Below are 27,744 nucleotides of genomic sequence, written 5' to 3'. Positions count from 1 at the left end.
AGTGCAACAGGTGCAAGCGAAGGATTTTTCTTGCGTTTACGTTCGACTGGTTTTCACGCTCGCGCTCAAGTTCTTACATAAGTTCAGGGTCTCGAAGCTTCATAAAGCCAGCGTTCTCGTCTGTTCCGCCCAGGCATCTGATAGCTAGGTTATAATAAGTCATTGTAATGTCACGGGGGGTTCGCGACAACGTAGACAAGATAACAGCGTAGATTGGTACTTGCTTAATTCCGTCAGTCCTGGTTCCTCCGGGTCTTCTGCTCTAATTCTACCTTTCTCTGCCTCCCTTTTTATGCGTTCACTTCCTATTGAACCGTATAGCTGTGACTATAGCTGACTATTCTATGCTGTGCTTGTTATAGCTGTGACTATAGCTGACTATTCTATGCCGTGCTTGCTATAGCTGTGACTATAGCTGACTATTCTATGCCATGCTTGTTATAGCTGTGACTATAGCTTACTATTCTATGCTGTGCTTGTTATAGCTGTGACTATAGCTGACTATTCTATGCTGTGCTTGATATAGCTGTGACTATAGCTAACTATTCTATGCTGTGCTTGTTATCGCTGTGACTATAGCTGACAATTCTATGCCATACTGGTTATAGCTGTGACTATAGCTGACTATTCTATGCCATACTGGTTATAGCTGTGACTATAGCTGACTATTCTATGCCGTACTGGATATAGCTGTGACTATAGCTTGATCAATGGCCACTGTTTTGCGCAAAACGATGCTAAACCGAATGAGTGGTGTCGTCAATGCCAGCCAGATACCAGCCAATTTACATGGAGTCGGCGTAAAGGCAAAATGGAAAGAGCCAGTTTACATGGAACAGGCGTAAAGGTAAAACGCAAAGAGCAAATTTACATGGAACAGGCGTAAATGTAGAACGCAAAGAGCCAGTTTACATGGAACAGGCCTAAAGGTAAAACGCAAACAGTTTACATGGAACACGCGTAAAGGTAAAACGCAAACAGTCAGTTTACATGGAACAGGCGTAAAGGTAAAACGCAAACAGTCATTTTTACATGAAACAGGCGTAAAGCTAAAACGCAAACAGTCAGTTTTCATGGAACAGGTGTAAAGGTAAAACGCAAACAGTCAGTTTAAATGGAACAGGCGTTAAGGTAAAACACAAAGAGTCAGTTTACATGGAACAGGCGTAAAGGTAAAACGCAAACAGTCATTTTTACATGGAACAGGCGTAAAGGTAAAACGCAAACAGTCATTTTTACATGAAACAGGCGTAAAGGTAAAACGCAAACAGTCAGTTTAAATGGAACAGGCGTTAAGGTAAAACACAAACAGTCAGTTTAAATGGAACAGGCGTTAAGGTAAAACACAAACAGTCAGCTTACATGGAACAGGCGTAAAGGTAAAACGCAAACAGTCATTTTTACATGGAACAGGCGTAAAGGTAAAACGCAAACAGTCAGTTTTCATGGAACAGGCGTAAAGGTAAAACGCAAACAGTCAGTTTAAATGGAACAGGCGTTAAGGTAAAACACAAACAGTCAGTTTACATGGAACAAGCGTAAATGTAGAACGCAATGCGCCAGTTTACATGGAACAGGCCTAAAGGTAAAACGCAAACAGTTTACATGGAACACGCGTAAAGGTAAAACGCAAACAGTCAGTTTACATATAACAGGCGTAAAGGTAAAACGCAAACAGTCATTTTTACATGAAACAGGCGTAAAGCTAAAACGCAAACAGTCAGTTTTCATGGAACAGGTGTAAAGGTAAAACGCAAACAGTCAGTTTAAATGGAACAGGCGTTAAGGTAAAACACAAACAGTCAGTTTACATGGAACAGGCGTAAAGGTAAAACGCAAACAGTCATTTTTACATGGAACAGGCGTAAAGGTAAAACGCAAACAGTCAGTTTTCATGGAACAGGCGTAAAGGTAAAACGCAAACAGTCAGTTTAAATGGAACAGGCGTTAAGGTAAAACACAAACAGTCAGTTTACATGGAACAAGCGTAAATGTAGAACGCAAAGCGCCAGTTTACATGGAACAGGCCTAAATGTAGAACGCAAAGAGCCAGTTTACATGGAATACGCGTAAAGGTAAAACGCAAACAGCCAGTTTACAGGGAACAGGCGTAAAGGTAAAACGCAAACAGTCATTTTTACATGGAACAGGCGTAAAGGTAAAACGCAAACAGTCAGTTTTCATGGAACAGGCTTTAAGGTAAAACACAAACAGTCAGTTTACATGGAACAGGCGTAAAGGTAAAACGCAAAGAGCCAGTTTACATGGAACAGGCGTAAAGGTTAAACATAAACAGTCAGTTTACATGAAACAGGCTTAAAGGTAAATCGCAAACAGTCAGTTTTCATGGAACAGGCGTAAAGGAAAAACGCAAAGAGCCAGTTTACATGGAACAGGCGTAATTGTAAAACGCAAACAGTCAGTTTACATGGAACAGGCGTAATGCTGGAACGCAAACAGTCAGTTTACATGGAACAAGCGTAATTGTGAAACGCAAATAGTCAGTTTACATGGAACAAGCGTAATGGTGAAAACGATAGAGGAATCTTTCAGCCAGTGATTCATGGTCATCACACACTTTGAAGTAAATAGTTTGAATAATTTAGAATTCAAAATGCTACAAAATGGAATACGTGATTTTGTGGCGCTATTTACGCAAGGCAACACTTTACGGATACATGCATTCGAAGCGAAGAAGTCAAGAACAAAAACGGTGTCCGAAGTTTGAACTTTAGTTTTTATTTTTTTTTTTTAGATTTGATAATGAAAACACTGGCTATTTCAATGAAGTGGCAATTTTATATTGACTAAATATTACTTAAATATCTTTTTCAGTTAATTCCCCGCCTGTTTTCACCACACTTCCAGTTCAATTCGCATTAGTTGGAGAGATGTTATCGCTTCAGATTGAAGTTCTGGATCCAGATAACCGTCCCGTTACGTACTCCCTTGCCAACACCGACGCGCAGGGCTACGTGTTCACGCCAGATGGACAACTGAACATCACCATGACCACCTCCGACAGCAAGACGTTCAAATTCGTAGCCACCGATGAGTGCAACGCCAGCGATACAACGACAGTTACTGTAAAGGCGATGGAGTGCCCGTGCCAACACGGGGGAACATGCCATCCCCACCCCTACCACCCACGGGGGTCTGGCCAGTACGAGTGCGCCTGCCCTGCGGGATTCAACGGAAGCCGATGTGAAAGTGACATTGATGATTGCCAACCTAGCCTTTGTGTCAACGGTAAGGCGAAAGCCCGTGAAATGATGGCGAGGTGGTAATCTTGTGAATCATTTGTCACCATTACCCCCATTCTTTATGGTACATTTTAGTTACCATGTTTGTGTGTAGCACGTTTGCACGATATTAAAATATCACGTTTGCATGAGCGATCATATTTGATCTAGCATGTACTTATTAATAATAAAAAAACTTTTAATCGAGTAATGTTAGTTAAGTAGTAAATGTAATGGTTTATGTAGTGAAAACATTCAAAACTCACTTTTATTCAACTCCGCTTTCTCCAGGAAATGAAACCTATTTGGTCACGCTTTCCGAGTCTCGCTAGAATAGTTCCATTCTTGTGACCAGAACCGTTCACCAGATTGGCAAAATAGCTATTGAATAATTAATGAAGTTTGAAAGAGCTATTGCCTTTTATCGGGTTTTACCACTGTATGCATTGTTACGCGACCACCTGAGCTTAATCGGCGATTGGCAATTGGCGATTCTCAGCCGTCAATCAAATGGAGCCGGTACCTGAAACGGAAAGCCGCCATTACTGATCGAAATGGTTCGAAGTTACCCACTTGCTCTTCGTTGGAGAGTTGTTTACTTGCTCGTTCAGGTTGGCTTGAATAACACGAAAATCGCAGATGTATTGAAAGTTAGCAAAACGTTTGTGAAGAAAATAAAGCGCTTATATTTTCACAGTGGCTCGATCGAGTAGCGCAAACGCCGTGGAAAAACAAGAAAGCTAGCCCGGAGGGGGTGGGTACTCCCTCATATTTGTTATACGGGTATGTGCCGCCCTTTAGGGTAGGGTGTTTGGGCTCTTGAGGTCTACGATAGGGTATCTTTTTTTCGCTTTTTGCTTGTTTTCTTGTTAGGTCTCTGGTAGAGTGGACAATGTTGTCAGTATGGATGACCAATACACACATTGCCGCATTAAGCGAAAAAGACAATTTATTTAAACACCATTTGATTGACAGTGAATTTCCGCTTTAATCACGACTTATTGGGTATAATTTTGAGCGGTAGAGTATGTAATTTTGGCCGTAGGTCTTTGGTAGGGTATAAAAATCGAGGATTTTTGGTCTCTATAACTCAAACACCCAGTAACCTGAACCCTCAATAACCCGAACACCCAGTAACCCGAATCCTCAATAACCCGAATACCAAGTAACCCGAACCCTCAATAACCCGAACACCAAGTAACCCGAACCCTCAATAACCCGAACACTCAGTAACCCGAACCCTAAATAACCCGAACACCCAGTAACCCGAATCCTTAATAACCCGAACATCCAGTAACCCGAAAACTCAAAAACTCGAACATCCTGTAACCCGAACCCTCAATAACCCGAATCCTCAATAACTCGAACACCCAGTAACCCGAATACCCAGAAACCCGAACCCACGGTAACAAGAACACTCTGTTATTCGAACATCTTCATTCGAACAACACCCCGATAACCCAATGTTTCCACATTTCTTTTGCATGATCCGTTATCGGGACTCGACAATTGTTGTTGAAATTTTGATCATTCATTCTCAGGAACATGTATCGATGGAATAAACAACTACACTTGCCGATGTCACGTGGGCTATAAAGGCGCCCTATGTGATGAGAAAGAGCGCATTTGTGGCGAAGACACGTGTTACCCAGGAGTTAAGTGCAGAGAAATCCCGGATGGAGTGTTGTGTCGATCGTGTCCTGACGGTCTTATTGGCGACGGGAAGACGTGTATAGGCACCAAGGCTAAGTTAAACGGCGTATATATAGATATCTGATCCATTTTATTAAGTAATGAATATCTATTACTGCTTAATTACTTTTTTGTACAGCCCCTGTAACAACAACTCGACCACAGAGCACACAAGACCGTGACCACACAAATGGTAATGACCATCCGTTTTCTTGTCCTTCTGTCTGTCTGTCTCGTATATTCGAGGGCGAGTTATCCTTTAACCTCTGCTATAATGTTAGTCCTGATTGATATTTAAGCTCAAGAGAGTACACCATCTGGTCCTACGACACAAACTCCTACCGATACTCTTCCAGGCATGGGTAAGTCTCATTATCATTCATCAATATAGACCAAAATGTCAAAACCAAAAATATCTACCATAAAATTTTAAAAACAAAAAAAGACCCCATATTGTACCGGTACGACTATCATCATCTCGAAATGAAATCCTTTTCTAGACCACTTTTCACAGGTTATATTAACATAAATAAGTTTGGACGTAAAACTTTCGTAAAGTTGCCTTGTGATATTACCACCCTAAAATTGGTTTACCCCAAAGTCATCTCTTAAACGAATCCAGGAGTCGTTTGGCTTAATGCCCAAATTAGCCGATTCAAGGTAAATAACCTAAAATGACATAAGGTGTTAAAATTTACGGAGAATAACTTGCCTACACTCGAGCAAAGTGCAACAGGTGCAAGCGAAGGATTTTTCTTGCGTTTAAGTTCGACTGGTTTTCACGCTCGCGCTCAAGTTCTTACATAAGTTCAGGGTCTCGAAGGTTCATAAAGCCAGCGTTCTCGTCTGTTCCGCCCAGGCATCTTATAGCTAGGTTATAATAAGTCATTGTAATGTCACGGGGGGGTTCGCGACAACGTAGACAAGATAACAGCCTAGATTGGTACTTGCTTAATTCCGTCAGTCCTGGTTCCTCCGGGTCTTCTGCTCTAATTCTACCTTTCTCTGCCTCCCTTTTTATGCGTGCACTTCCTATTGAACCGTATAGCTGTGACTATAGCTGACTATTCTATGCTGTGCTTGTTATAGCTGTGACTATAGCTGACTATTCTATGCCGTGCTTGCTATAGCTGTGACTATAGCTGACTATTCTATACCGTGCTTGTTATAGCTGTGACTATAGCTGACTATTCTATGCCGTTCTGGTTATAGCTGTGACTATTGCTGACTATTCTATGCTGTGCTTGTTATAGCTGTGACTATAGCTGACTATTCTATGCCGTTCTGGTTATAGATGTGACTATAGCTGACTATTCTATGCCGTGCTTGTTATAGCTGTGACATAGCTGACCCTTCAATACCGTGCTTGTTATCGCTGTGACTATAGCTGACTATTCTATGCCGTGCTTGTTATAGCTGTGACTATAGCTGACTATTCTATGCCGTGCTTGTTATAGCTGTGACTATAGCTGACTATTCTATGCTGTGCTTGATATAGCTGTGACTATTGCTGACTATTCTATGCCATGCTGGTTATAGCTGTGACTATAGCTGACTATTCTATGCTGTGCTTGTTATAGCTGTGACTATAGCTGACTATTCTATGCCATACTGGTTATAGCTGTGACAATAGCTGACTATTCTATGCTGTGCTTGTTATAGCTGTGACTATAGCTGACTATTATATGCTGTGCTTGTTATAGCTGTGACTATAGCTGACTATTCTATGCTGTGCTTGTTATAGCTGTGACTATGGCTGACTATTCTATGCCGTGCTTGTTATAGCTGTGACTATAGCTTACTATTCTATGCCGTGCTTGTTATAGCTGTGACTATAGCTGACTATTCTATGCTGTGCTTGATATAGCTGTGACTATAGCTGACTATTCTATGCTGTGCTTGTTATCGCTGTGACTATAGCTGACTATTCTATGCCATACTGGTTATGGCTGTGACTATAGCTGACTATTCTATGCCATACTGGTTATAGCTGTGACTATAGCTGACTATTCTATGCCATACTGGGTATAGCTGTGACTATAGCTGACTATTCTATGCCGTGATTGTTATAGCTGTGACTATAGCTGACTATTCTATGCTGTGTTTGTTATAGCTGTGACTATAGCTGACTATTCTATGCCGTGCTTGTTATAGCTGTGACTATAGCTGACTATTCTATGCTGTGCTTGTTATAGCTGTGACTATAGCTGACTATTCTATGCCGTGCTTGTTATAGCTGTGACTATAGCTGACTATTCTATGCTGTGCTTGTTATAGCTGTGACTATAGCTGACTATTCTATGCCGTGCTTGTTATAGCTGTGACTATAGCTGACTATTCTATGCCGTGCTTGTTATAGCTGTGACTATAGCTGACTATTCTATGCCGTGCTTGTTATAGCTGTGACTATAGCTGACTATTCTATGCTGTGCTTGATATAGCTGTGACTATAGCTGACTATTCTATGCCGTGCTCGTTATAGCTGTGACTATAGCTGACTATTCTATGCTGTGCTTGATATAGCTGTGACTATAGCTGACTATTCTATGCTGTGCTTGTTATAGCTGTGACTATAGCTGAATATTCTATGCCGTGCTTGTTATAGCTGTGACTATTCTATGCCGTGCTTGTTATAGCTGTGACTATAGCTGACTATTCTATGCTGTGCTTGATATAGCTGTGACTATAGCTGACTATTCTATGCTGTGCTTGTTATAGCTGTGACTATAGCTGACTATTCTATGCTGTGCTTGTTATAGCTGTGACTATAGCTGACTATTCTATGCCGTGCTTGTTATAGCTGTGACTATAGCTGACTATTCTATGCTGTGCTTGATATAGCTGTGACTATAGCTGACTATTCTATGCTGTGCTTGTTATAGCTGTGACTATAGCTGACTATTGTATGCTGTGCTTGATATAGCTGGGACTATAGCTGACTATTCTATGCTGTGCTTGTTATCGCTGTGACTAAAGCTGACTATTCTATGCCATACTGGTTATAGCTGTGACTATAGCTGACTATTCTATGCCATACTGATTATAGCTGTGACTATAGCTGACTATTCTATGCCATACTGATTATAGCTGTGACTATAGCTGACTATTCTATGCCGTGCTTGTTATAGCTGTGACTATAGCTTACTATTCTATGCTGTGCTTGTTATATCTGTGACTATAGCTGACTATTCTATGCCGTGCTTGTTATAGCTGTGACTATAGCTGACTATTCTATGCTGTGGTTGATATAGCTGTGACTATAGCTGACTATTCTATGCCATGCTTGTTATAGCTGTGACTATAGCTGGCTATTCTATTTCGTGCTTGTTATAGCTGTGACTATAGCTGACTATTCTATGCCGTGCTTGTTATAGCTGTGACTATAGCTGACTATTCTATGCTGTGCTTGTTATAGCTGTGACTATAGCTGACTATTCTAGTTCGTGCTTGTTATATCTGTGACTATAGCTGACTATTCTATGCTGTGCTTGTTATAGCTGTGACTATAGCTGACTATTCTATGCCGTTCTGGTTATAGATGTGACTATAGCTGACTATTCTATGCCGTGCTTGTTATAGCTGTGACATAGCTGACCCTTCTATACCGTGCTTGTTATCGCTGTGACTATAGCTGACTATTCTATGCCGTGCTTGTTATAGCTGTGACTATAGCTGACTATTCTATGCCGTGCTTGTTATAGCTGTGACTATAGCTGACTATTCTATGCTGTGCTTGATATAGCTGTGACTATTGCTGACTATTCTATGCCATGCTGGTTATAGCTGTGACTATAGCTGACTATTCTATGCTGTGCTTGTTATAGCTGTGACTATAGCTGACTATTCTATGCCATACTGGTTATAGCTGTGACAATAGCTGACTATTCTATGCTGTGCTTGTTATAGCTGTGACTATAGCTGACTATTATATGCTGTGCTTGTTATAGCTGTGACTATAGCTGACTATTCTATGCTGTGCTTGTTATAGCTGTGACTATGGCTGACTATTCTATGCCGTGCTTGTTATAGCTGTGACTATAGCTTACTATTCTATGCCGTGCTTGTTATAGCTGTGACTATAGCTGACTATTCTATGCTGTGCTTGATATAGCTGTGACTATAGCTGACTATTCTATGCTGTGATTGTTATCGCTGTGACTATAGCTGACTATTCTATGCCATACTGGTTATGGCTGTGACTATAGCTGACTATTCTATGCCATACTGGTTATAGCTGTGACTATAGCTGACTATTCTATGCCATACTGGTTATAGCTGTGACTATAGCTGACTATTCTATGCCATACTGGATATAGCTGTGACTATAGCTGACTATTCTATGCCGTGATTGTTATAGCTGTGACTATAGCTGACTATTCTATGCTGTGTTTGTTATAGCTGTGACTATAGCTGACTATTCTATGCCGTGCTTGTTATAGCTGTGACTATAGCTGACTATTCTATGCTGTGCTTGTTATAGCTGTGACTATAGCTGACTATTCTATGCCGTGCTTGTTATAGCTGTGACTATAGCTGACTATTCTATGCTGTGCTTGTTATAGCTGTGACTATAGCTGACTATTCTATGCCGTGCTTGTTATAGCTGTGACTATAGCTGACTATTCTATGCCGTGCTTGTTATAGCTGTGACTATAGCTGACTATTCTATGCCGTGCTTGTTATAGCTGTGACTATAGCTGACTATTCTATGCTGTGCTTGATATAGCTGTGACTATAGCTGACTATTCTATGCCGTGCTCGTTATAGCTGTGACTATAGCTGACTATTCTATGCTGTGCTTGATATAGCTGTGACTATAGCTGACTATTCTATGCTGTGCTTGTTATAGCTGTGACTATAGCTGAATATTCTATGCCGTGCTTGTTATAGCTGTGACTATAGCTGACTATTCTATGCCGTGCTTGTTATAGCTGTGACTATAGCTGACTATTCTATGCTGTGCTTGATATAGCTGTGACTCTAGCTGACTATTCTATGCTGTGCTTGTTATAGCTGTGACTATAGCTGACTATTCTATGCTGTGCTTGTTATAGCTGTGACTATAGCTGACTATTCTATGCCGTGCTTGTTATAGCTGTGACTATAGCTGACTATTCTATGCTGTGCTTGATATAGCTGTGACTATAGCTGACTATTCTATGCTGTGCTTGTTATAGCTGTGACTATAGCTGACTATTGTATGCTGTGCTTGATATAGCTGGGACTATAGCTGACTATTCTATGCTGTGCTTGTTATCGCTGTGACTAAAGCTGACTATTCTATGCCATACTGGTTATAGCTGTGACTATAGCTGACTATTCTATGCCATACTGATTATAGCTGTGACTATAGCTGACTATTCTATGCCATACTGATTATAGCTGTGACTATAGCTGACTATTCTATGCCGTGCTTGTTATAGCTGTGACTATAGCTTACTATTCTATGCTGTGCTTGTTATATCTGTGACTATAGCTGACTATTCTATGCCGTGCTTGTTATAGCTGTGATTATAGCTGACTATTCTATGCTGTGGTTGATATAGCTGTGACTATAGCTGACTATTCTATGCCATGCTTGTTATAGCTGTGACTATAGCTGGCTATTCTATTTCGTGCTTGTTATAGCTGTGACTATAGCTGACTATTCTATGCCGTGCTTGTTATAGCTGTGACTATAGCTGACTATTCTATGCTGTGCTTGTTATAGCTGTGACTATAGCTGACTATTCTAGTTCGTGCTTGTTATATCTGTGACTATAGCTGACTATTCTATGCTGTGCTTGTTATAGCTGTGACTATAGCTGACTATTCTATGCCGTGCTTGTTATAGCTGTGACTATAGCTGACTATTCTATGCTGTGCTTGTTATAGCTGTTACTATAGCTGACTATTCTATACCGTGCTTGTTAAAGCTGTGACTATAGCTGACTATTCTATGCTGTGCTTGTTATAGCTGTGACTATTGCTGACTATTCTATGCTGTGCTTGTTATAGCTGTGACTATAGCTGACTATTCTATGCCGTGCTTGTTATAGCTGTGACTATAGCTGACTATTCTATGCTGTGCTTGTTATAGCTGTGACTATTGCTGACTATTCTATGCTGTGCTTGTTATAGCTGTGACTATAGCTGACTATTCTATGCCGTGCTTGTTATAGCTGTGACTATGGCTGACTATTCTATGCCATACTGGTTAAAGCTGTGACTATAGCTGACTATTCTATGCCATACTGGTTATAGCTGTGACTATAGCTGACTATTCTATGCTGTGCTCGTTATAGCTGTGACTATAGCTGACTATTCTATGCTGTGTTTGTTATAGCTGTGACTATAGCTGACTATTCTATGCTGTGCTTGTTATAGCTGTGACTATAGCTGACTATTCTATGCTAAGCTTGTTATAGCTGTGACTATAGCTGACTATTCTATGCTGTGCTTGTTATAGCTGAGACTATAGCTGACTATTCTATGCTGTGCTTGTTATAGCTGTGACTATGGCTGACTATTCTATGCCGTGCTTGTTATAGCTGTGACTATAGCTGACTATTCTATGCCGTGCTTGTTATATCTGTGACTATAGCTGACTATTCTATGCCATGCTTGTTATAGCTGTGACTATAGCTGACTATTCTATGCTGTGCTTGATATAGCTGTGACTATAGCTGACTATTCTATGCTGTGCTTGTTATAGATGTGACTATAGCTGACTATTCTATGCTGTGCTTGTTATAGCTGTGACTATAGCTGACTATTCTATGCCGTGCTTGTTATATATGTGACTATAGCTGACTATTCTATGCCATGCTTGTTATAGCTGTGACTATAGCTGACTATTCTATGCTGTGCTTGATATAGCTGTGACTATAGCTGACTATTCTATGCTGTGCTTGTTATAGCTGTGACTATAGCTGACTATTCTATTCTGTGCTTGTTATAGCTGTGACTATTGCTGACTAATCTATGCTGTGCTTGTTATAGCTGTTACTATAGCTGACTATTCTATACCGTGCTTGTTATAGCTGTGACTATAGCTGACTATTCTATGCTGTGCTTGTTATAGCTGTGACTATTGCTGACTATTCTATGCTGTGCTTGTTATAGCTGTGACTATAGCTGACTATTCTATGCCGTGCTTGTTATAGCTGTGACTATAGCTGACTATTCTATGCTGTGCTTGTTATAGCTGTGACTATTGCTGACTATTCTATGCTGTGCTTGTTATAGCTGTGACTATAGCTGACTATTCTATGCCGTGCTTGTTATAGCTGTGACTATGGCTGACTATTCTATGCCATACTGGTTATAGCTGTGACTATAGCTGACTATTCTATGCCATACTGGTTATAGCTGTGACTATAGCTGACTATTCTATGCTGTGCTCGTTATAGCTGTGACTATAGCTGACTATTCTATGCTGTGTTTGTTATAGCTGTGACTATAGCTGACTATTCTATGCTGTGCTTGTTATAGCTGTGACTATAGCTGACTATTCTATGCTGTGCTTGTTATAGCTGTGACTATAGCTGACTATTCTATGCTGTGCTTGTTATAGCTGAGACTATAGCTGACTATTCTATGCTGTGCTTGTTATAGCTGTGACTATGGCTGACTATTCTATGCCGTGCTTGTTATAGCTGTGACTATAGCTGACTATTCTATGCCGTGCTTGTTATATCTGTGACTATAGCTGACTATTCTATGCCATGCTTGTTATAGCTGTGACTATAGCTGACTATTCTATGCTGTGCTTGATATAGCTGTGACTATAGCTGACTATTCTATGCTGTGCTTGTTATAGATGTGACTATAGCTGACTATTCTATGCTGTGCTTGTTATAGCTGTGACTATAGCTGACTATTCTATGCCGTGCTTGTTATATATGTGACTATAGCTGACTATTCTATGCCATGCTTGTTATAGCTGTGACTATAGCTGACTATTCTATGCTGTGCTTGATATAGCTGTGACTATAGCTGACTATTCTATGCTGTGCTTGTTATAGCTGTGACTATAGCTGACTATTCTATGCTGTGCTTGTTATAGCTGTGACTATTGCTGACTAATCTATGCTGTGCTTGTTATAGCTGTGACTATGGCTGACTATTCTATGCCGTGCTTGTTATAGCTGTGACAATAGCTGACTATTCTATGCCGTGCTTGTTATATCTGTGACTATAGCTGACTATTCTATGCCATGCTTGTTATAGCTGTGACTATGGCTGACTATTCTATGCCATACTGGTTATAGCTGTGACTATAGCTGACTATTCTATGCCATACTGGTTATAGCTGTGACTATAGCTGACTATTCTATGCTGTGCTCGTTATAGCTGTGACTATAGCTGACTATTCTATGCTGTGTTTGTTATAGCTGTGACTATAGCTGACTATTCTATGCTGTGCTTGTTATAGCTGTGACTATAGCTGACTATTCTATGCTGTGCTTGTTATAGCTGTGACTATAGCTGACTATTCTATGCTGTGCTTGTTATAGCTGAGACTATAGCTGACTATTCTATGCTGTGCTTGTTATAGCTGTGACTATGGCTGACTATTCTATGCCGTGCTTGTTATAGCTGTGACTATAGCTGACTATTCTATGCCGTGCTTGTTATATCTGTGACTATAGCTGACTATTCTATGCCATGCTTGTTATAGCTGTGACTATAGCTGACTATTCTATGCTGTGCTTGATATAGCTGTGACTATAGCTGACTATTCTATGCTGTGCTTGTTATAGATGTGACTATAGCTGACTATTCTATGCTGTGCTTGTTATAGCTGTGACTATAGCTGACTATTCTATGCCGTGCTTGTTATATATGTGACTATAGCTGACTATTCTATGCCATGCTTGTTATAGCTGTGACTATAGCTGACTATTCTATGCTGTGCTTGATATAGCTGTGACTATAGCTGACTATTCTATGCTGTGCTTGTTATAGCTGTGACTATAGCTGACTATTCTATGCTGTGCTTGTTATAGCTGTGACTATTGCTGACTAATCTATGCTGTGCTTGTTATAGCTGTGACTATAGCTGACTATTCTATGCCATGCTTGTTATAGCTGTGACTATAGCTGACTATTCTATGCTGTGCTTGTTATAGCTGTGACTATAGCTGACTATTCTATGCCGTGCTTGTTATAGCTGTGACTATAGCTGACTTTTCTATGCCATGCTTGTTATAGCTCTGACTATAGCTTACTATTCTATGCTGTGCTTGTTATAGCTGTGACTATAGCTGACTATTCTATGCTGTGCTTGTTATCGCTGTGACTATAGCTGACAATTCTATGCCATACTGGTTATAGCTGTGACTATAGCTGACTATTCTATGCTGTGCTTGTTATAGCTGTGACTATTGCTGACTATTCTATGCTGTGCTTGTTATAGCTGTGACTATAGCTGACTATTCTATGCCGTGCTTGTTATAGCTGTGACTATAGCTGACTATTCTATGCTGTGCTTGTTATAGCTGTGACTATTGCTGACTATTCTATGCTGTGCTTGTTATAGCTGTGACTATAGCTGACTATTCTATGCCGTGCTTGTTATAGCTGTGACTATGGCTGACTATTCTATGCCATACTGGTTATAGCTGTGACTATAGCTGACTATTCTATGCCATACTGGTTATAGCTGTGACTATAGCTGACTATTCTATGCTGTGCTCGTTATAGCTGTGACTATAGCTGACTATTCTATGCTGTGTTTGTTATAGCTGTGACTATAGCTGACTATTCTATGCTGTGCTTGTTATAGCTGTGACTATAGCTGACTATTCTATGCTGTGCTTGTTATAGCTGTGACTATAGCTGACTATTCTATGCTGTGCTTGTTATAGCTGAGACTATAGCTGACTATTCTATGCTGTGCTTGTTATAGCTGTGACTATGGCTGACTATTCTATGCCGTGCTTGTTATAGCTGTGACTATAGCTGACTATTCTATGCCGTGCTTGTTATATCTGTGACTATAGCTGACTATTCTATGCCATGCTTGTTATAGCTGTGACTATAGCTGACTATTCTATGCTGTGCTTGATATAGCTGTGACTATAGCTGACTATTCTATGCTGTGCTTGTTATAGATGTGACTATAGCTGACTATTCTATGCTGTGCTTGTTATAGCTGTGACTATAGCTGACTATTCTATGCCGTGCTTGTTATATATGTGACTATAGCTGACTATTCTATGCCATGCTTGTTATAGCTGTGACTATAGCTGACTATTCTATGCTGTGCTTGATATAGCTGTGACTATAGCTGACTATTCTATGCTGTGCTTGTTATAGCTGTGACTATAGCTGACTATTCTATGCTGTGCTTGTTATAGCTGTGACTATTGCTGACTAATCTATGCTGTGCTTGTTATAGCTGTTACTATAGCTGACTATTCTATACCGTGCTTGTTATAGCTGTGACTATAGCTGACTATTCTATGCTGTGCTTGTTATAGCTGTGACTATTGCTGACTATTCTATGCTGTGCTTGTTATAGCTGTGACTATAGCTGACTATTCTATGCCGTGCTTGTTATAGCTGTGACTATAGCTGACTATTCTATGCTGTGCTTGTTATAGCTGTGACTATTGCTGACTATTCTATGCTGTGCTTGTTATAGCTGTGACTATAGCTGACTATTCTATGCCGTGCTTGTTATAGCTGTGACTATGGCTGACTATTCTATGCCATACTTGTTATAGCTGTGACTATAGCTGACTATTCTATGCCATACTGGTTATAGCTGTGACTATAGCTGACTATTCTATGCTGTGCTCGTTATAGCTGTGACTATTGCTGACTAATCTATGCTGTGCTTGTTATAGCTGTGACTATAGCTGACTATTCTATGCCATGCTTGTTATAGCTGTGACTATAGCTGACTATTCTATGCTGTGCTTGTTATAGCTGTGACTATAGCTGACTATTCTATGCCGTGCTTGTTATAGCTGTGACTATAGCTGACTATTCTATGCCATGCTTGTTATAGCTCTGACTATAGCTTACTATTCTATGCTGTGCTTGTTATAGCTGTGACTATAGCTGACTATTCTATGCTGTGCTTGATATAGCTAAGACTATAGCTAACTATTCTATGCTGTGCTTGTTATCGCTGTGACTATAGCTGACAATTCTATGCCATACTGGTTATAGCTGTGACTATAGCTGACTATTCTATGCCATACTGGTTATAGCTGTGACTATAGCTGACTATTCTATGCCATACTGGATATAGCTGTGACTATAGCTGACTATTCTATGCCGTGATTGTTATAGCTGTGACTATAGCATACTATTCTATGCTGTGTTTGTTATAGCTGTGACTATAGCTGACTATTCTATGCCGAGCTTGTTATAGCTGTGACTATAGCTGACTATTCTATGCTGTGCTTGTTATAGCTGTGACTATAGCTGACTATTCTATGCCGTGCTTGTTATAGCTGTGACTATAGCTGACTATTCTATGCTGTGCTTGTTATAGCTGTGACTATAGCTGACTATTCTATGCCGTGCTTGTTATAGCTGTGACTATAGCTGACTATTCTATGCCGTGATTGTTATAGCTGTGACTATAGCTGACTATTCTATGCTGTGCTTGTTATAGCTGTGACTATAGCTGACTATTCTATGCTGTGCTTGTTATAGCTGTGACTATAGCTGACTATTCTATGCTGTGCTTGTTATAGCTGTGACTATAGCTGACTATTCTATGCTGTGCTTGATATAGCTGTGACTATAGCTGACTATTCTATGCTGTGCTTGTTATAGCTGTGACTATAGCTGACTATTCTATGCTGTGCTTGATATAGCTGGGACTATAGCTGACTATTCTATGCTGTGCTTGTTATCGCTGTGACTAAAGCTGACTATTCTATGCCATACTGGTTATAGCTGTGACTATAGCTGACTATTCTATGCCATACTGATTATAGCTGTGACTATAGCTGACTATTCTATGCCATACTGGTTATAGCTGTGACTTATAGCTGACTATTCTATGCTGTGCTTGATATAGCTGTGACTATAGCTGACTATTCTATGCCGTGCCTGTTATAGCTGTGACTATAGCTGACTATTCTATGCTGTGGTTGATATAGCTGTGACTATAGCTGACTATTCTATGCTGTGCTTGTTATAGCTGTGACTATAGCTGACTTTTCTATGCCGTGATTGTTATATCTGTGACTATAGCTGACTATTCTATGCTGTGCTTGTTATAGCTGTGACTATAGCTGACTATTCTATTTCTTGCTTGTTATAGCTGTGACTATAGCTGACTATTCTATGCTGTGGTTGATATAGCTGTGACTATAGCTGACTATTCTATGCTGTGCTTGTTATAGCTGTGACTATAGCTGACTATTCTATGCCGTGCTTGTTATAGCTGTGACTATAGCTGACTATTCTATGCCGTGCTTGTTATAGCTGTGACTATAGCTGACTATTCTATGCCGTGCTTGTTATAGCTGTGACTATAGCTGACTATTCTATGCTGTGCTTGATATAGCTGTGACTATAGCTGACTATTCTATGCTGTGCTTGTTATAGCTGTGACTATAGCTGACTATTGTATGCTGTGCTTGATATAGCTGGGACTATAGCTGACTATTTTATGCTGTGCTTGTTATCGCTGTGACTAAAGCTTACTATTCTATGCCATACTGGTTATAGCTGTGACTATAGCTGACTATTCTATGCCATACTGATTATAGCTGTGACTATAGCTGACTATTCTATGCCATACTGATTATAGCTGTGACTATAGCTGACTATTCTATTTCGTGCTTGTTATAGCTGTGACTATAGCTGACTATTCTATGCTGTGCTTGTTATAGCTGTGACTATAGCTGACTATTCTATGCCGTGCTTGTTATGGCAGTGACTATAGCTGACTATTCTATGCTGTGCTTGTTATAGCTGTGACTATAGCTGACTATTCTATGCCGTGCTTGTTATGGCAGTGACTATTGCTGACTATTCTATGCCGTGCTTGTTATAGCTGTGACTATAGCTTACTATTCTATGCTGTGCTTGTTATATCTGTGACTATAGCTGACTATTCTATGCCGTGCTTGTTATAGCTGTGACTATAGCTGACTATTCTATGCTGTGGTTGATATAGCTGTGACTATAGCTGACTATTCTATGCCGTGCTTGTTATAGCTGTGACTATAGCTGACTATTCTATTTCGTGCTTGTTATAGCTGTGACTATAGCTGACTATTCTATGCCGTGCTTGTTATAGCTGTGACTATAGCTGACTATTCTATGCTGTGCTTGTTATAGCTGTGACTATAGCTGACTATTCTATTTCGTGCTTGTTATATCTGTGACTATAGCTGACTATTCTATGCTGTGCTTGTTATAGCTGTGACTATAGCTGACTATTCTATGCCGTGCTTGTTATAGCTGTGACTATAGCTGACTATTCTATGCTGTGCTTGTTATAGCTGTTACTATAGCTGACTATTCTATACCGTGCTTGTTATAGCTGTGACTATAGCTGACTATTCTATGCTGTGCTTGTTATAGCTGTGACTATTGCTGACTATTCTATGCTGTGCTTGTTATAGCTGTGACTATAGCTGACTATTCTATGCCGTGCTTGTTATAGCTGTGACTATGGCTGACTATTCTATGCCATACTGGTTATAGCTGTGACTATAGCTGACTATTCTATGCCATACTGGTTATAGCTTTGACTATAGCTGACTATTCTATGCTGTGCTCGTTATAGCTGTGACTATAGCTGACTATTCTATGCTGTGTTTGTTATAGCTGTGACTATAGCTGACTATTCTATGCTGTGCTTGTTATAGCTGTGACTATAGCTGACTATTCTATGCTGTGCTTGTTATAGCTGTGACTATAGCTGACTATTCTATGCTGTGCTTGTTATAGCTGTGACTATAGCTGACTATTCTATGCTGTGCTTGTTATAGCTGTGACTATGGCTGACTATTCTATGCCGTGCTTGTTATAGCTGTGACTATAGCTGACTATTCTATGCCGTGCTTGTTATATCTGTGACTATAGCTGACTATTCTATGCCATGCTTGTTATAGCTGTGACTATAGCTGACTATTCTATGCTGTGCTTGATATAGCTGTGACTATAGCTGACTATTCTATGCTGTGCTTGTTATAGCTGTGACTATAGCTGACTATTCTATGCTGTGCTTGTTATAGCTATGACTATAGCTGACTATTCTATGCCGTGCTTGTTATATCTGTGACTATAGCTGACTATTCTATGCCATGCTTGTTATAGCTGTGACTATAGCTGACTATTCTATGCTGTGCTTGATATAGCTGTGACTATAGCTGACTATTCTATGCTGTGCTTGTTATAGCTGTGACTATAGCTGACTATTCTATGCTGTGCTTGTTATAGCTGTGACTATTGCTGACTATTCTATGCTGTGCTTGTTATAGCTGTGACTATAGCTGACTATTCTATGCCATGCTTGTTATAGCTGTGACTATAGCTGACTATTCTATGCTGTGCTTGTTATAGCTGTGACTATAGCTGACTATTCTATGCCGTGCTTGTTATAGCTGTGACTATAGCTGACTATACTATGCCATGCTTGTTATAGCTGTGACTATAGCTTACTATTCTATGCTGTGCTTGTTATAGCTGTGACTATAGCTGACTATTCTATGCTGTGCTTGATATAGCTGTGACTATAGCTAACTATTCTATGCTGTGCTTGTTATCGCTGTGACTATAGCTGACAATTCTATGCCATACTGGTTATAGCTGTGACTATAGCTGACTATTCTATGCCATACTGGTTATAGCTGTGACTATAGCTGACTATTCTATGCCATACTGGATATAGCTGTGACTATAGCTGACTATTCTATGCTGTGGTTGATATAGCTGTGACTATAGCTGACTATTCTATGCTGTGCTTGTTATAGCTGTGACTATAGCTGACTATTCTATGCTGTGCTTGTTATAGCTGTGACTATAGCTGACTATTCTATGCTGTGCTTGTTATAGCTGTGACTATAGCTGACTATTCTATGCCGTGCTTGTTATAGCTGTGACTATAGCTGACTTTTCTATGCTGTGATTGTTATATCTGTGACTATAGCTGACTATTCTATGCTGTGCTTGTTATAGCTGTGACTATAGCTGACTATTGTATTTCGTGCTTGTTATAGCTGTGACTATAGCTGACTATTCTATGCTGTGCTTGATATAGCTGTGACTATAGCTAACTATTCTATGCCGTGCCTGTTATAGCTGTGACTATAGCTGACAATTCTATGCTGTGCTTGTTATAGCTGTCACTATAGCTGAATATTCTATGCTGTGCTCGTTATAGCTGTGACTATAGCTGACTATTACAAAGTAATTTTCTTTGTGCCGGAAAAGGTGAAAGCCGGTCCCTTTGCGAAAAGGACGGGTGTTGGAAAATATAATTTAGGAAGATGAAAGGATCTCTTTGATGTAAGCAGATGCTTGGAGTTCTTAAGAAGTGCTCCGCTAATCCATTCAAGATGAAATGCAATACTCAAAAAAATGATTTTTCAATAATTTGTCTATAGACTTATATTTGGCTCCTGATTACAAAAATGTGTTTCTTTTTAAAATCTAACGAATATTAAATATTTTATGGATTTTTCCTTATTTTTCTCGGCTTGACCCCGAAAAACACTACAAAATTTGAACCAAGTATCGCTACCTGCAGTGCGAAAAAAAACAGCGCAGAAACACAGCAACACCACAGGAGGCAACCAGGATATGTTCTCTCAATATTATTTTAATCTCGGCTTAATCCAGTTAAAATAGAATATTTGACAGATTTTCTCAAATATAGCCTCGCATCCATCATTTTGCACGATCGTCAAACCGACAAATTGAGGCCTTAAAAGTCGCATCTGGTACATTGCTCTATCAAAAATGATCATTTTTCCTGAAAAGACAGTCACTTACTTGCCTAGAATCTGAAATAAAATTTTGGGGATAATAAAATCCGGAGCGCTGAGAGCGCCAAGAAGATACAACACTTCACAGGTAATTGACCTTTTAACTTGGGCTAACTATGACACCAACTGCTGAATTCGCAGGGAAATTTGGCTTTTGCAGAAGCTCCCTCCTCGATACAATGCTGAAAAAAAATTTGAGGACCAATAAATATGTGTGTTATTACTTGCATTCTTCGTTGTGCGAGATAATTTAGAAAAAACACGTATTTGAGTGATTATTTGAATATATTATAACTAGTCTTGCGTAATATTTGTGTCCAAAGAATTAGTAACATAGATCAAAACAACAAGTTAAATTTTCCTTACCTCAGCTTGGGAAAGTTCTTAAAAGGCATCGTTTTTTATCAATGCTTGTTCCTCTACAAACGCATAAAAACGCTGTTTAACTCGCTTCGGCTTGCGATCTCGGAATGTTTTTCATGGTGCTTCCACGTGACCGGCAGCGCACACAGGAATCCCAAAGTTTCTCAAACACAATGCAAAAAAAAAAAAAAAAAAAAAAAAAAAGAGAGAGAAAGAGCAACTAATCAAAAAATCTGATTCCTTATTTTGGAATAGAATAAAACAAATAATGTCCAACCGTAAGGATCGTTTGAAATTGTAAGCAATCGAAGTTATCGAATGATGGATTTTATTCCTTGCGGAGCGGAAGTTACATATCTTGTGATATTGACAGTTGGCAATAAACAGATAGTTTTTCATACCAGTACCAGGTACGTTGTATGAGTTTTTATACACTGGTCTCTTCTTGCTGTCCGTTTTGCAAAGTTTTAATGAGAATATGGCTTTTTGCTCATACTCTCAGTTCGTAGGCGTTTTTCGCTAGTGAATATCACAAACTGCACTAGATATCAAGAGGCATCTCCGTTTTATCGCTAAATTGCGAACCAAAGCTGCTTCTGGCAAGTGCAGGTATAACAATTTTAACATTGACGTTCATGAATAACCACTTTTTTTAAAACATACAGTTTGATTTGCTGTCCAGGTTTGTTTGACCTTGAAGGAAAATACACAAAGCTCCCTATCTGCTCAAGCCACCGCGATGCACATGGCGCATCAGATGGCGCAGTAATCGTAAGAACTGCTGCTGCGGAACGTGGGATATCCGTGGACAGCGCAAGAGCCAGATATCCCGTGGACAGTGCCAGATCCAGATTTTCCTGTCTACAGCGCCAGAGCCAGATCCCCCCGTGGACAGCGCCAGAGCAAGAACCTCCGAACCATACCCTACCGTGTACAGCGCCCGAACCTTTTCCCCCCGTGGATAGCGCCAGAGCTAGGCCCCCCATGGACAGAGCTAGAGCAAGATCCCCCCGTGGACGGCGCCAGTTCAAGATTTCCTTGTTGACAGAGCCAGATACCACGGTGGACAGCGCCAGAGCCAGATACCCCCGTGGACATCGCAAGAGCCAGATCCCCCCGTGGACAAGAGCAAGATCCCCCGTGGACAGAGCCAGATCCCCCCCGTGGTACAGCGCCAGAGCCAGATCCCCCCCGTGGTACAGCGCCAGAGCCAGATCCCCCCGTGGACAGCGCCAGAGCAAGACCCCCCCCCCCACCCCCGTGGACAGTGCCAGAGCAAGAACCCCCCCCCCCCCCCCCCCCCGTGGACAGTGCCAGAGCAAGAAACCCCCGTGGACAGCGCCCGATCCCCCCGTGGACAGCGCCAGATCCCCCCGTGGACAGAGCCAGATCCTCCCGTGGACAGTGCCAGAGCAAGAAACCCCCGTGGACAGCGCCATAGCAAGAAACCCCCGTGGACAGCGCCATAGCAAGAAACCCCCGTGGACAGCGCCAGAACCAGATTTCCCTATTGACAGAGCCAGAGCCAGATATCATGGTGGGAAGCGCCAGAGCCAGATACCCCGTGGACAGCGCAAAAGCCAGATCCCCCCGTGGACAGCGCAAAAGCCATATCCCCCCGTGGACAGCGCAAAAGCCAGATCCCCCCGTGGACAGCGCAAAAGCCAGATCCCCCCGTGGACAGCGCAAAAGCCATATCCCCCCGTGGACAAGAGCAAATCGCCCCGTGGACAGCACCAGAGCCAGATTTCCTTGTTGACAGAGCCAGATCCCCCCCCCCCACCCCGTGAACAGCGCCAGAGCCAAATACCCCCATAGAGCGCTAGATTCTTCCATGAAGATCTGATTGTGTACTGTACAGAATGATTTCCTCTGTGACAAACGTTAATTTTGGGGGCTTTCAAACTATTGTGATATTTTGTGTCCGTTTTTAAAAAAATTACTTGCTATCAGTTTTTGTTAATATATTTCGGATACAATTTCACAGCAATGACTAAAGGGCAATATCATAAATTTGTTAGTATCAATGTGTCCTAATTGTCCTACCCATCCTTGTGAATAAAACCGTTATGGTTTTTCTGTGGCATGTCACATGCTAACATGAATAAGCGCTGATTATTGTGTTCCAACAATAATCAACCGTAGTTGAGTTAGGTCTTCGTAGAGGAACGGACATTGATAAAAAACGATGCCTATCAAGTGCTTTCCCAAGCTGAATGTCACGAATTGTTTGGACACAGACCTGAACCTGAACAGCAAATCAAACTGTAGGTTTTAAAAAGTGGTTATTCATAGTGCGCCAATGTTGAGAATGTTTTACTTGCACCGGCCAGAACCAGCTTTGGTGAATCTCTCACCCCCAAGGAACGGAGATGCTTCTTGATATCTTGTGTGCAGTTTGTGATATTCAGGCACCGCACTATACCAGGGTTGTCTTGACTAGCGCAACACGCCCCGCCTACTGGCCTAGGAACTGAGAGTATGAGCAAAAAGCTATATTCTCACTAAAACTGTGCAAAACGGACAGCAAGAAGAAACCAGTGTATAAACACTCATAGAACGTACCTGGTAATGGTATGAAAAACTATCTGTTTATTGCCAACTGTCAATTTCACACAAGATATGTAACTTCCGCTCCGCAAGGAATAAAATCCATCATTCGATAACTTCGATGGCTTACAATTTCAAACAATCCTTACGGTTGGGCATTATTTATTTTATTCTATTCCAAAATAAGGAATCAGATTTTTTGATGAGTTGCTCTTTCTGTTTTCTCTAATTTTTTTTGCGTTGTGTTTTAGAAACTTTGGGATTCCTGTGTGCGCTGCCGGTGGAAGCACCATAAAAAACATTCCGAGATCGCAAGCCGAATTGTTTTTATGCGCTTGTAGGGGAAAAGGCATTGATAAAAAACGATGCCTATCAAGTACTTTCCCAAGCTGAGGTGAGGAAAATTCGATACCACTTAATTTGTTGTTTTGATCTATGTTACGAATTGTCTGGACACAAACATTACACAAGACTAGTTATAATCTATTCAAATACGCATTCAAATACCTGTTTTGCCTTAATCATCTCGCACAACGAAGACTGCAAGTGATAACACACATATTTGTTGGTCCTCAAATTTGTTTTCAGCGTTGTTTCGAGGTGGGAGCGTCGGCAAAAGCCAAATTTCCCTGCCAATTTAGCTGTTGGTGTCACAGTTGGCCCAAGTTTGAAAGGTCAATAACCTGTGAAGTGTTGTATCTTCTTGGCGCTCTCAGCGCTCTGGATTTTATTATCCCCAAAATTTTATTTCAGATTCTAGGCAAGTAAGTGACTAACTTTTCAGGAAAAATGACCATTTTTGATAGAGCAATGTACCAGATGCGACTTTTAAGGCCTTAATTTGTCGGTTTGACGATCGTGCAAAATGATGGATGCGAGGCTATATTTGAGAAAATCTGTCAAATATTCTATTTTAACTGGATTAAGCCAAGATTAAAATAATATTGAGAGCACATATCCTGGTTGCCTCCTGTGGTGTTGCTGTGTTTCTGCGCTGTTTATTTTTCGCACTTCAGGTAGCGATACTTGGTTCAAATTTTGTAGTGTTTTTCGGGGTCAAGCCGAGTAAAATAAGGAAAATCCATTAAATATTTAATATTCGTTCGATTTCAAAAAGAAACGCATTTTTGTAATCAGGAGACAAATATAAGTCTATAGACAAATTATTGAAAAATCATTTTTTTGACTATTGCATTTCATCTTGAATGGATTAGCGGAGCGCTTCTTAAAATGATAATATTGATCAAAGCGACAAAAGAAGTTCTTTGAGGTAAAGCAGATGCTTTAAATCCTTAGCATAAATAGTAATTGGCAATTCAGGCAATGGTGTCAACGAAGTAAATGGGACATGAGATACCATGTAAAATTTCTATGCCCTTTTGTTGGGAAAGTGCTTACGCGACATTCCTTTGAGCTCTCAATAGAAATTATTATGTCAGTCACTTGACAATAGTTGCGTGAAAGTAACATCGAAACAATTTTTTATTTTATTCCAGGTAAAAAGCCAGCCAAGCAGGCCTCAGGCACTGTTACCATAGTAACCATAGTCTCTGCTTGCTCCGCGGGTGGCCTCATAATCATCGGTCTCATCTCCTGGCGCGTGCGCAAATACATGGAAAACAGAAAACGGATTCATTCCACCGAAGGTATCAAGGCTGATGATGCGGATCACTGCTATGACAACCCCATTGAAATGACACCGAGGGCGGCAGACTCGGATCACACTTACGAGGAGGTGGGCCAATCATCTACATACGAGTCCCTGAAGCCTGTCGCGGGCCCCACACATGATGCTGCCAAACAAAAAGTTTCTGAGCATGCGCAAAGCAACGCATATCAGGAATTTGAGAAGCGCCCTGCGGCGAATTATCAAGATCTGCTCCACTGGAAGTACTGAACACAAAACTGGCATACTGAACACTGAACACAGCTATTCAAACCGCCACACTAAACAAAGCTATAACCAACACAGCATAGAATAGTCAGCCATAGTCACAGCTATAACAAGCACGGCATAGAATAGTCAGCTATAGTCACAGCTATAACCAGCACGGCATAGAATAGTCAGCTATAGTCACAGCTATAACAAGCACAGCATAGGATAGTCAGCTATAGTCACAGCTATATCAAGCACAGCATAGAATAGTCAGCTATAGTCACAGCTATAACCAGCACGGCGTAGAATAGTCAGCTATAGTCACAGCTATAACAAGCACGGCATAGAATAGTCAGCTATAGTCATAGCTATAACCAGCACGGCGTAGAATAGTCAGCTATAGTCACAGCGATAACAAGCACGGCGTAGAATAGTCAGCTATAGTCACAGCTATAACCAGCACGGCATAGAATAGTCAGCTATAGTCACAGCTATATCCAGTATGGCATAGAATAGTCAGCTATAGTCACAGCTATAACCAGTATGGCATAGAATAGTCAGCTATAGTCACAGCGATAACATGCACAGCATAGAATAGTCAGCTATAGTCACAGCTATATCCAGTATGGCATAGAATAGTCAGCTATAGTCACAGCTATAACCAGTATGGCATAGACTAGTCAGCTATAGTCACAGCGATAACAAGCACAGCATAGAATAGTCAGCTATAGTCACAGCTATAACAAGCACGGCGTAGAATAGTCAGCTATAGTCACAGCTATAACAAGCACAGCATAGAATAGTCAGCTATAGTCACAGCTATAACAAGCACGAAATAGAATAGTCAGCTATAGTCACAGCTATACCAAGCACGGCATAGAATAGTCAGCTATAGTCACAGCTATAACAAGCACGGCATAGAAGGGTCAACCATAGTCACAGCTATAACAAGCACGAAATAGAATAGTCAGCTATAGTCACAGCTATAACAAGCACGGCATAGAATAGTCAGCTATAGTCACAGCTATAACAAGCACGGCATAGAAGGGTCAACTATAGTCACAGCTATAACAAGCACGGCGTAGAATAGTCAGCTATAGTCACAGCTATAACAAGCACAGCATAGAATAGTCAGCTATAGTCACAGCTATAACAAGCACGAAATAGAATAGTCAGCTATAGTCACAGCTATAACAAGCACGGCATAGAATAGTCAGCTATAGTCACAGCTATATCAAGCACGGCATAGAATAGTCAGCTATAGTCACAGCTATATCCAGTATGGCATAGAATAGTCAGCTATAGTCATAGCTATAACAAGCACGGCATAGAATAGTCAGCTATAGTCACAGCTATAACAAGCACGGCATAGAATAGTCAGCTATAGTCATAGCTATAACAAGCACGGCATAGAATAGTCAGCTATAGTCACAGCTATAACAAGCACGAAATAAAATAGTCAGCTATAGTCACAGCTATAACAAGCACGGCATAGAATAGTCAGCTATAGTCATAGCTATAACAAGCACAGCATAGAATAGTCAGCTATAGTCACAGCTATAACAAGCACAGCATAGAATAGTCAGCTATAGTCACAGCTATAACAAGCACGAAATAGAATAGTCATCTATAGTCACAGCTATATCAAGCACAGCATAGAATAGTCAGCTATAGTCATAGCTATAACAAACACAGCATAGAATAGTCAGCTATAGTCACAGCTATAACAAGAACGGCATAGAATAGTCAGCTATAGTCACAGCTATATCAAGCACAGCATAGAATAGTCAGCTATAGTCACAGCTATAACAAGCACGGCATAGAATAGTCAGCTATAGTCACAGCTATAACAAGCACGGCATAGAATAGTCAGCTATAGTCACAGCTATAAAAAGCACAACATAGAATAGTCTTATGGTTCTGACTTGACTTCTGATTTTTCAGATGTATATCGTACGTAGCCATAGTTTTTTTTTACTAAGAGCTTATCGCAGTCCGTGACAATTTCGGGCCGAATCTGGCAATCCGCGAATCTATTCACCCCCCCCCCCCCCCCACCCCCCGATTATGG

At 40.7% G+C, this 27,744-nt stretch overlaps 1 protein-coding gene and 1 long non-coding RNA gene across 2 annotated transcripts; one reads left to right on the top strand and one right to left on the bottom strand.

The window, feature by feature from the left end:
- The first annotated feature begins 708 nt into the window (after positions 1-708).
- LOC116608917 (delta-like protein 3) lies at positions 709-25,887 on the top strand. The gene is made up of 6 exons (XM_048721340.1): positions 709-806; positions 2,836-3,249; positions 4,784-4,978; positions 5,074-5,127; positions 5,234-5,296; positions 25,294-25,887. Exons 2-6 carry the CDS (start codon positions 2,892-2,894, stop codon positions 25,692-25,694), a joined length of 1,071 nt encoding a protein of 356 aa, XP_048577297.1. The 5' UTR covers positions 709-806; positions 2,836-2,891; the 3' UTR covers positions 25,695-25,887.
- Positions 20,699-21,429, bottom strand: LOC125559745. The gene is made up of 2 exons (XR_007306410.1): positions 21,251-21,429; positions 20,699-21,066 (listed from the first exon to the last, which is right to left on the bottom strand). It is a non-coding gene; the product is annotated as an uncharacterized LOC125559745 (long non-coding RNA).
- Positions 25,888-27,744: the final 1,857 nt, after the last annotated feature.

This window comes from Nematostella vectensis, chromosome 14 (assembly GCF_932526225.1).
Source record: "Nematostella vectensis chromosome 14, jaNemVect1.1, whole genome shotgun sequence".
NCBI classification, from domain to species: Eukaryota; Metazoa; Cnidaria; class Anthozoa; order Actiniaria; family Edwardsiidae; genus Nematostella; species Nematostella vectensis.
Note: the sequence above shows the minus strand (reverse complement) of the source record. Positions and strands in the feature narration are given on the sequence as shown.

What these genes read in the sequence shown, in the direction of transcription:
- LOC116608917 (XM_048721340.1), top strand. Translation starts at nt 2,892, where the DNA reads ATGTTATCGCTTCAGATTGAAGTTCTGGATCCAGATAACCGTCCCGTT. An exon ending in CGACGGGAAGACGTGTATAG is followed by an intron (nt 4,979 to 5,073) that starts GCACCAAGGCTA and finishes TTTTTTGTACAG; the next exon opens with CCCCTGTAACAACAACTCGA. An exon ending in CGATACTCTTCCAGGCATGG is followed by an intron (nt 5,297 to 25,293) that starts GTAAGTCTCATT and finishes ATTTTATTCCAG; the next exon opens with GTAAAAAGCCAGCCAAGCAG.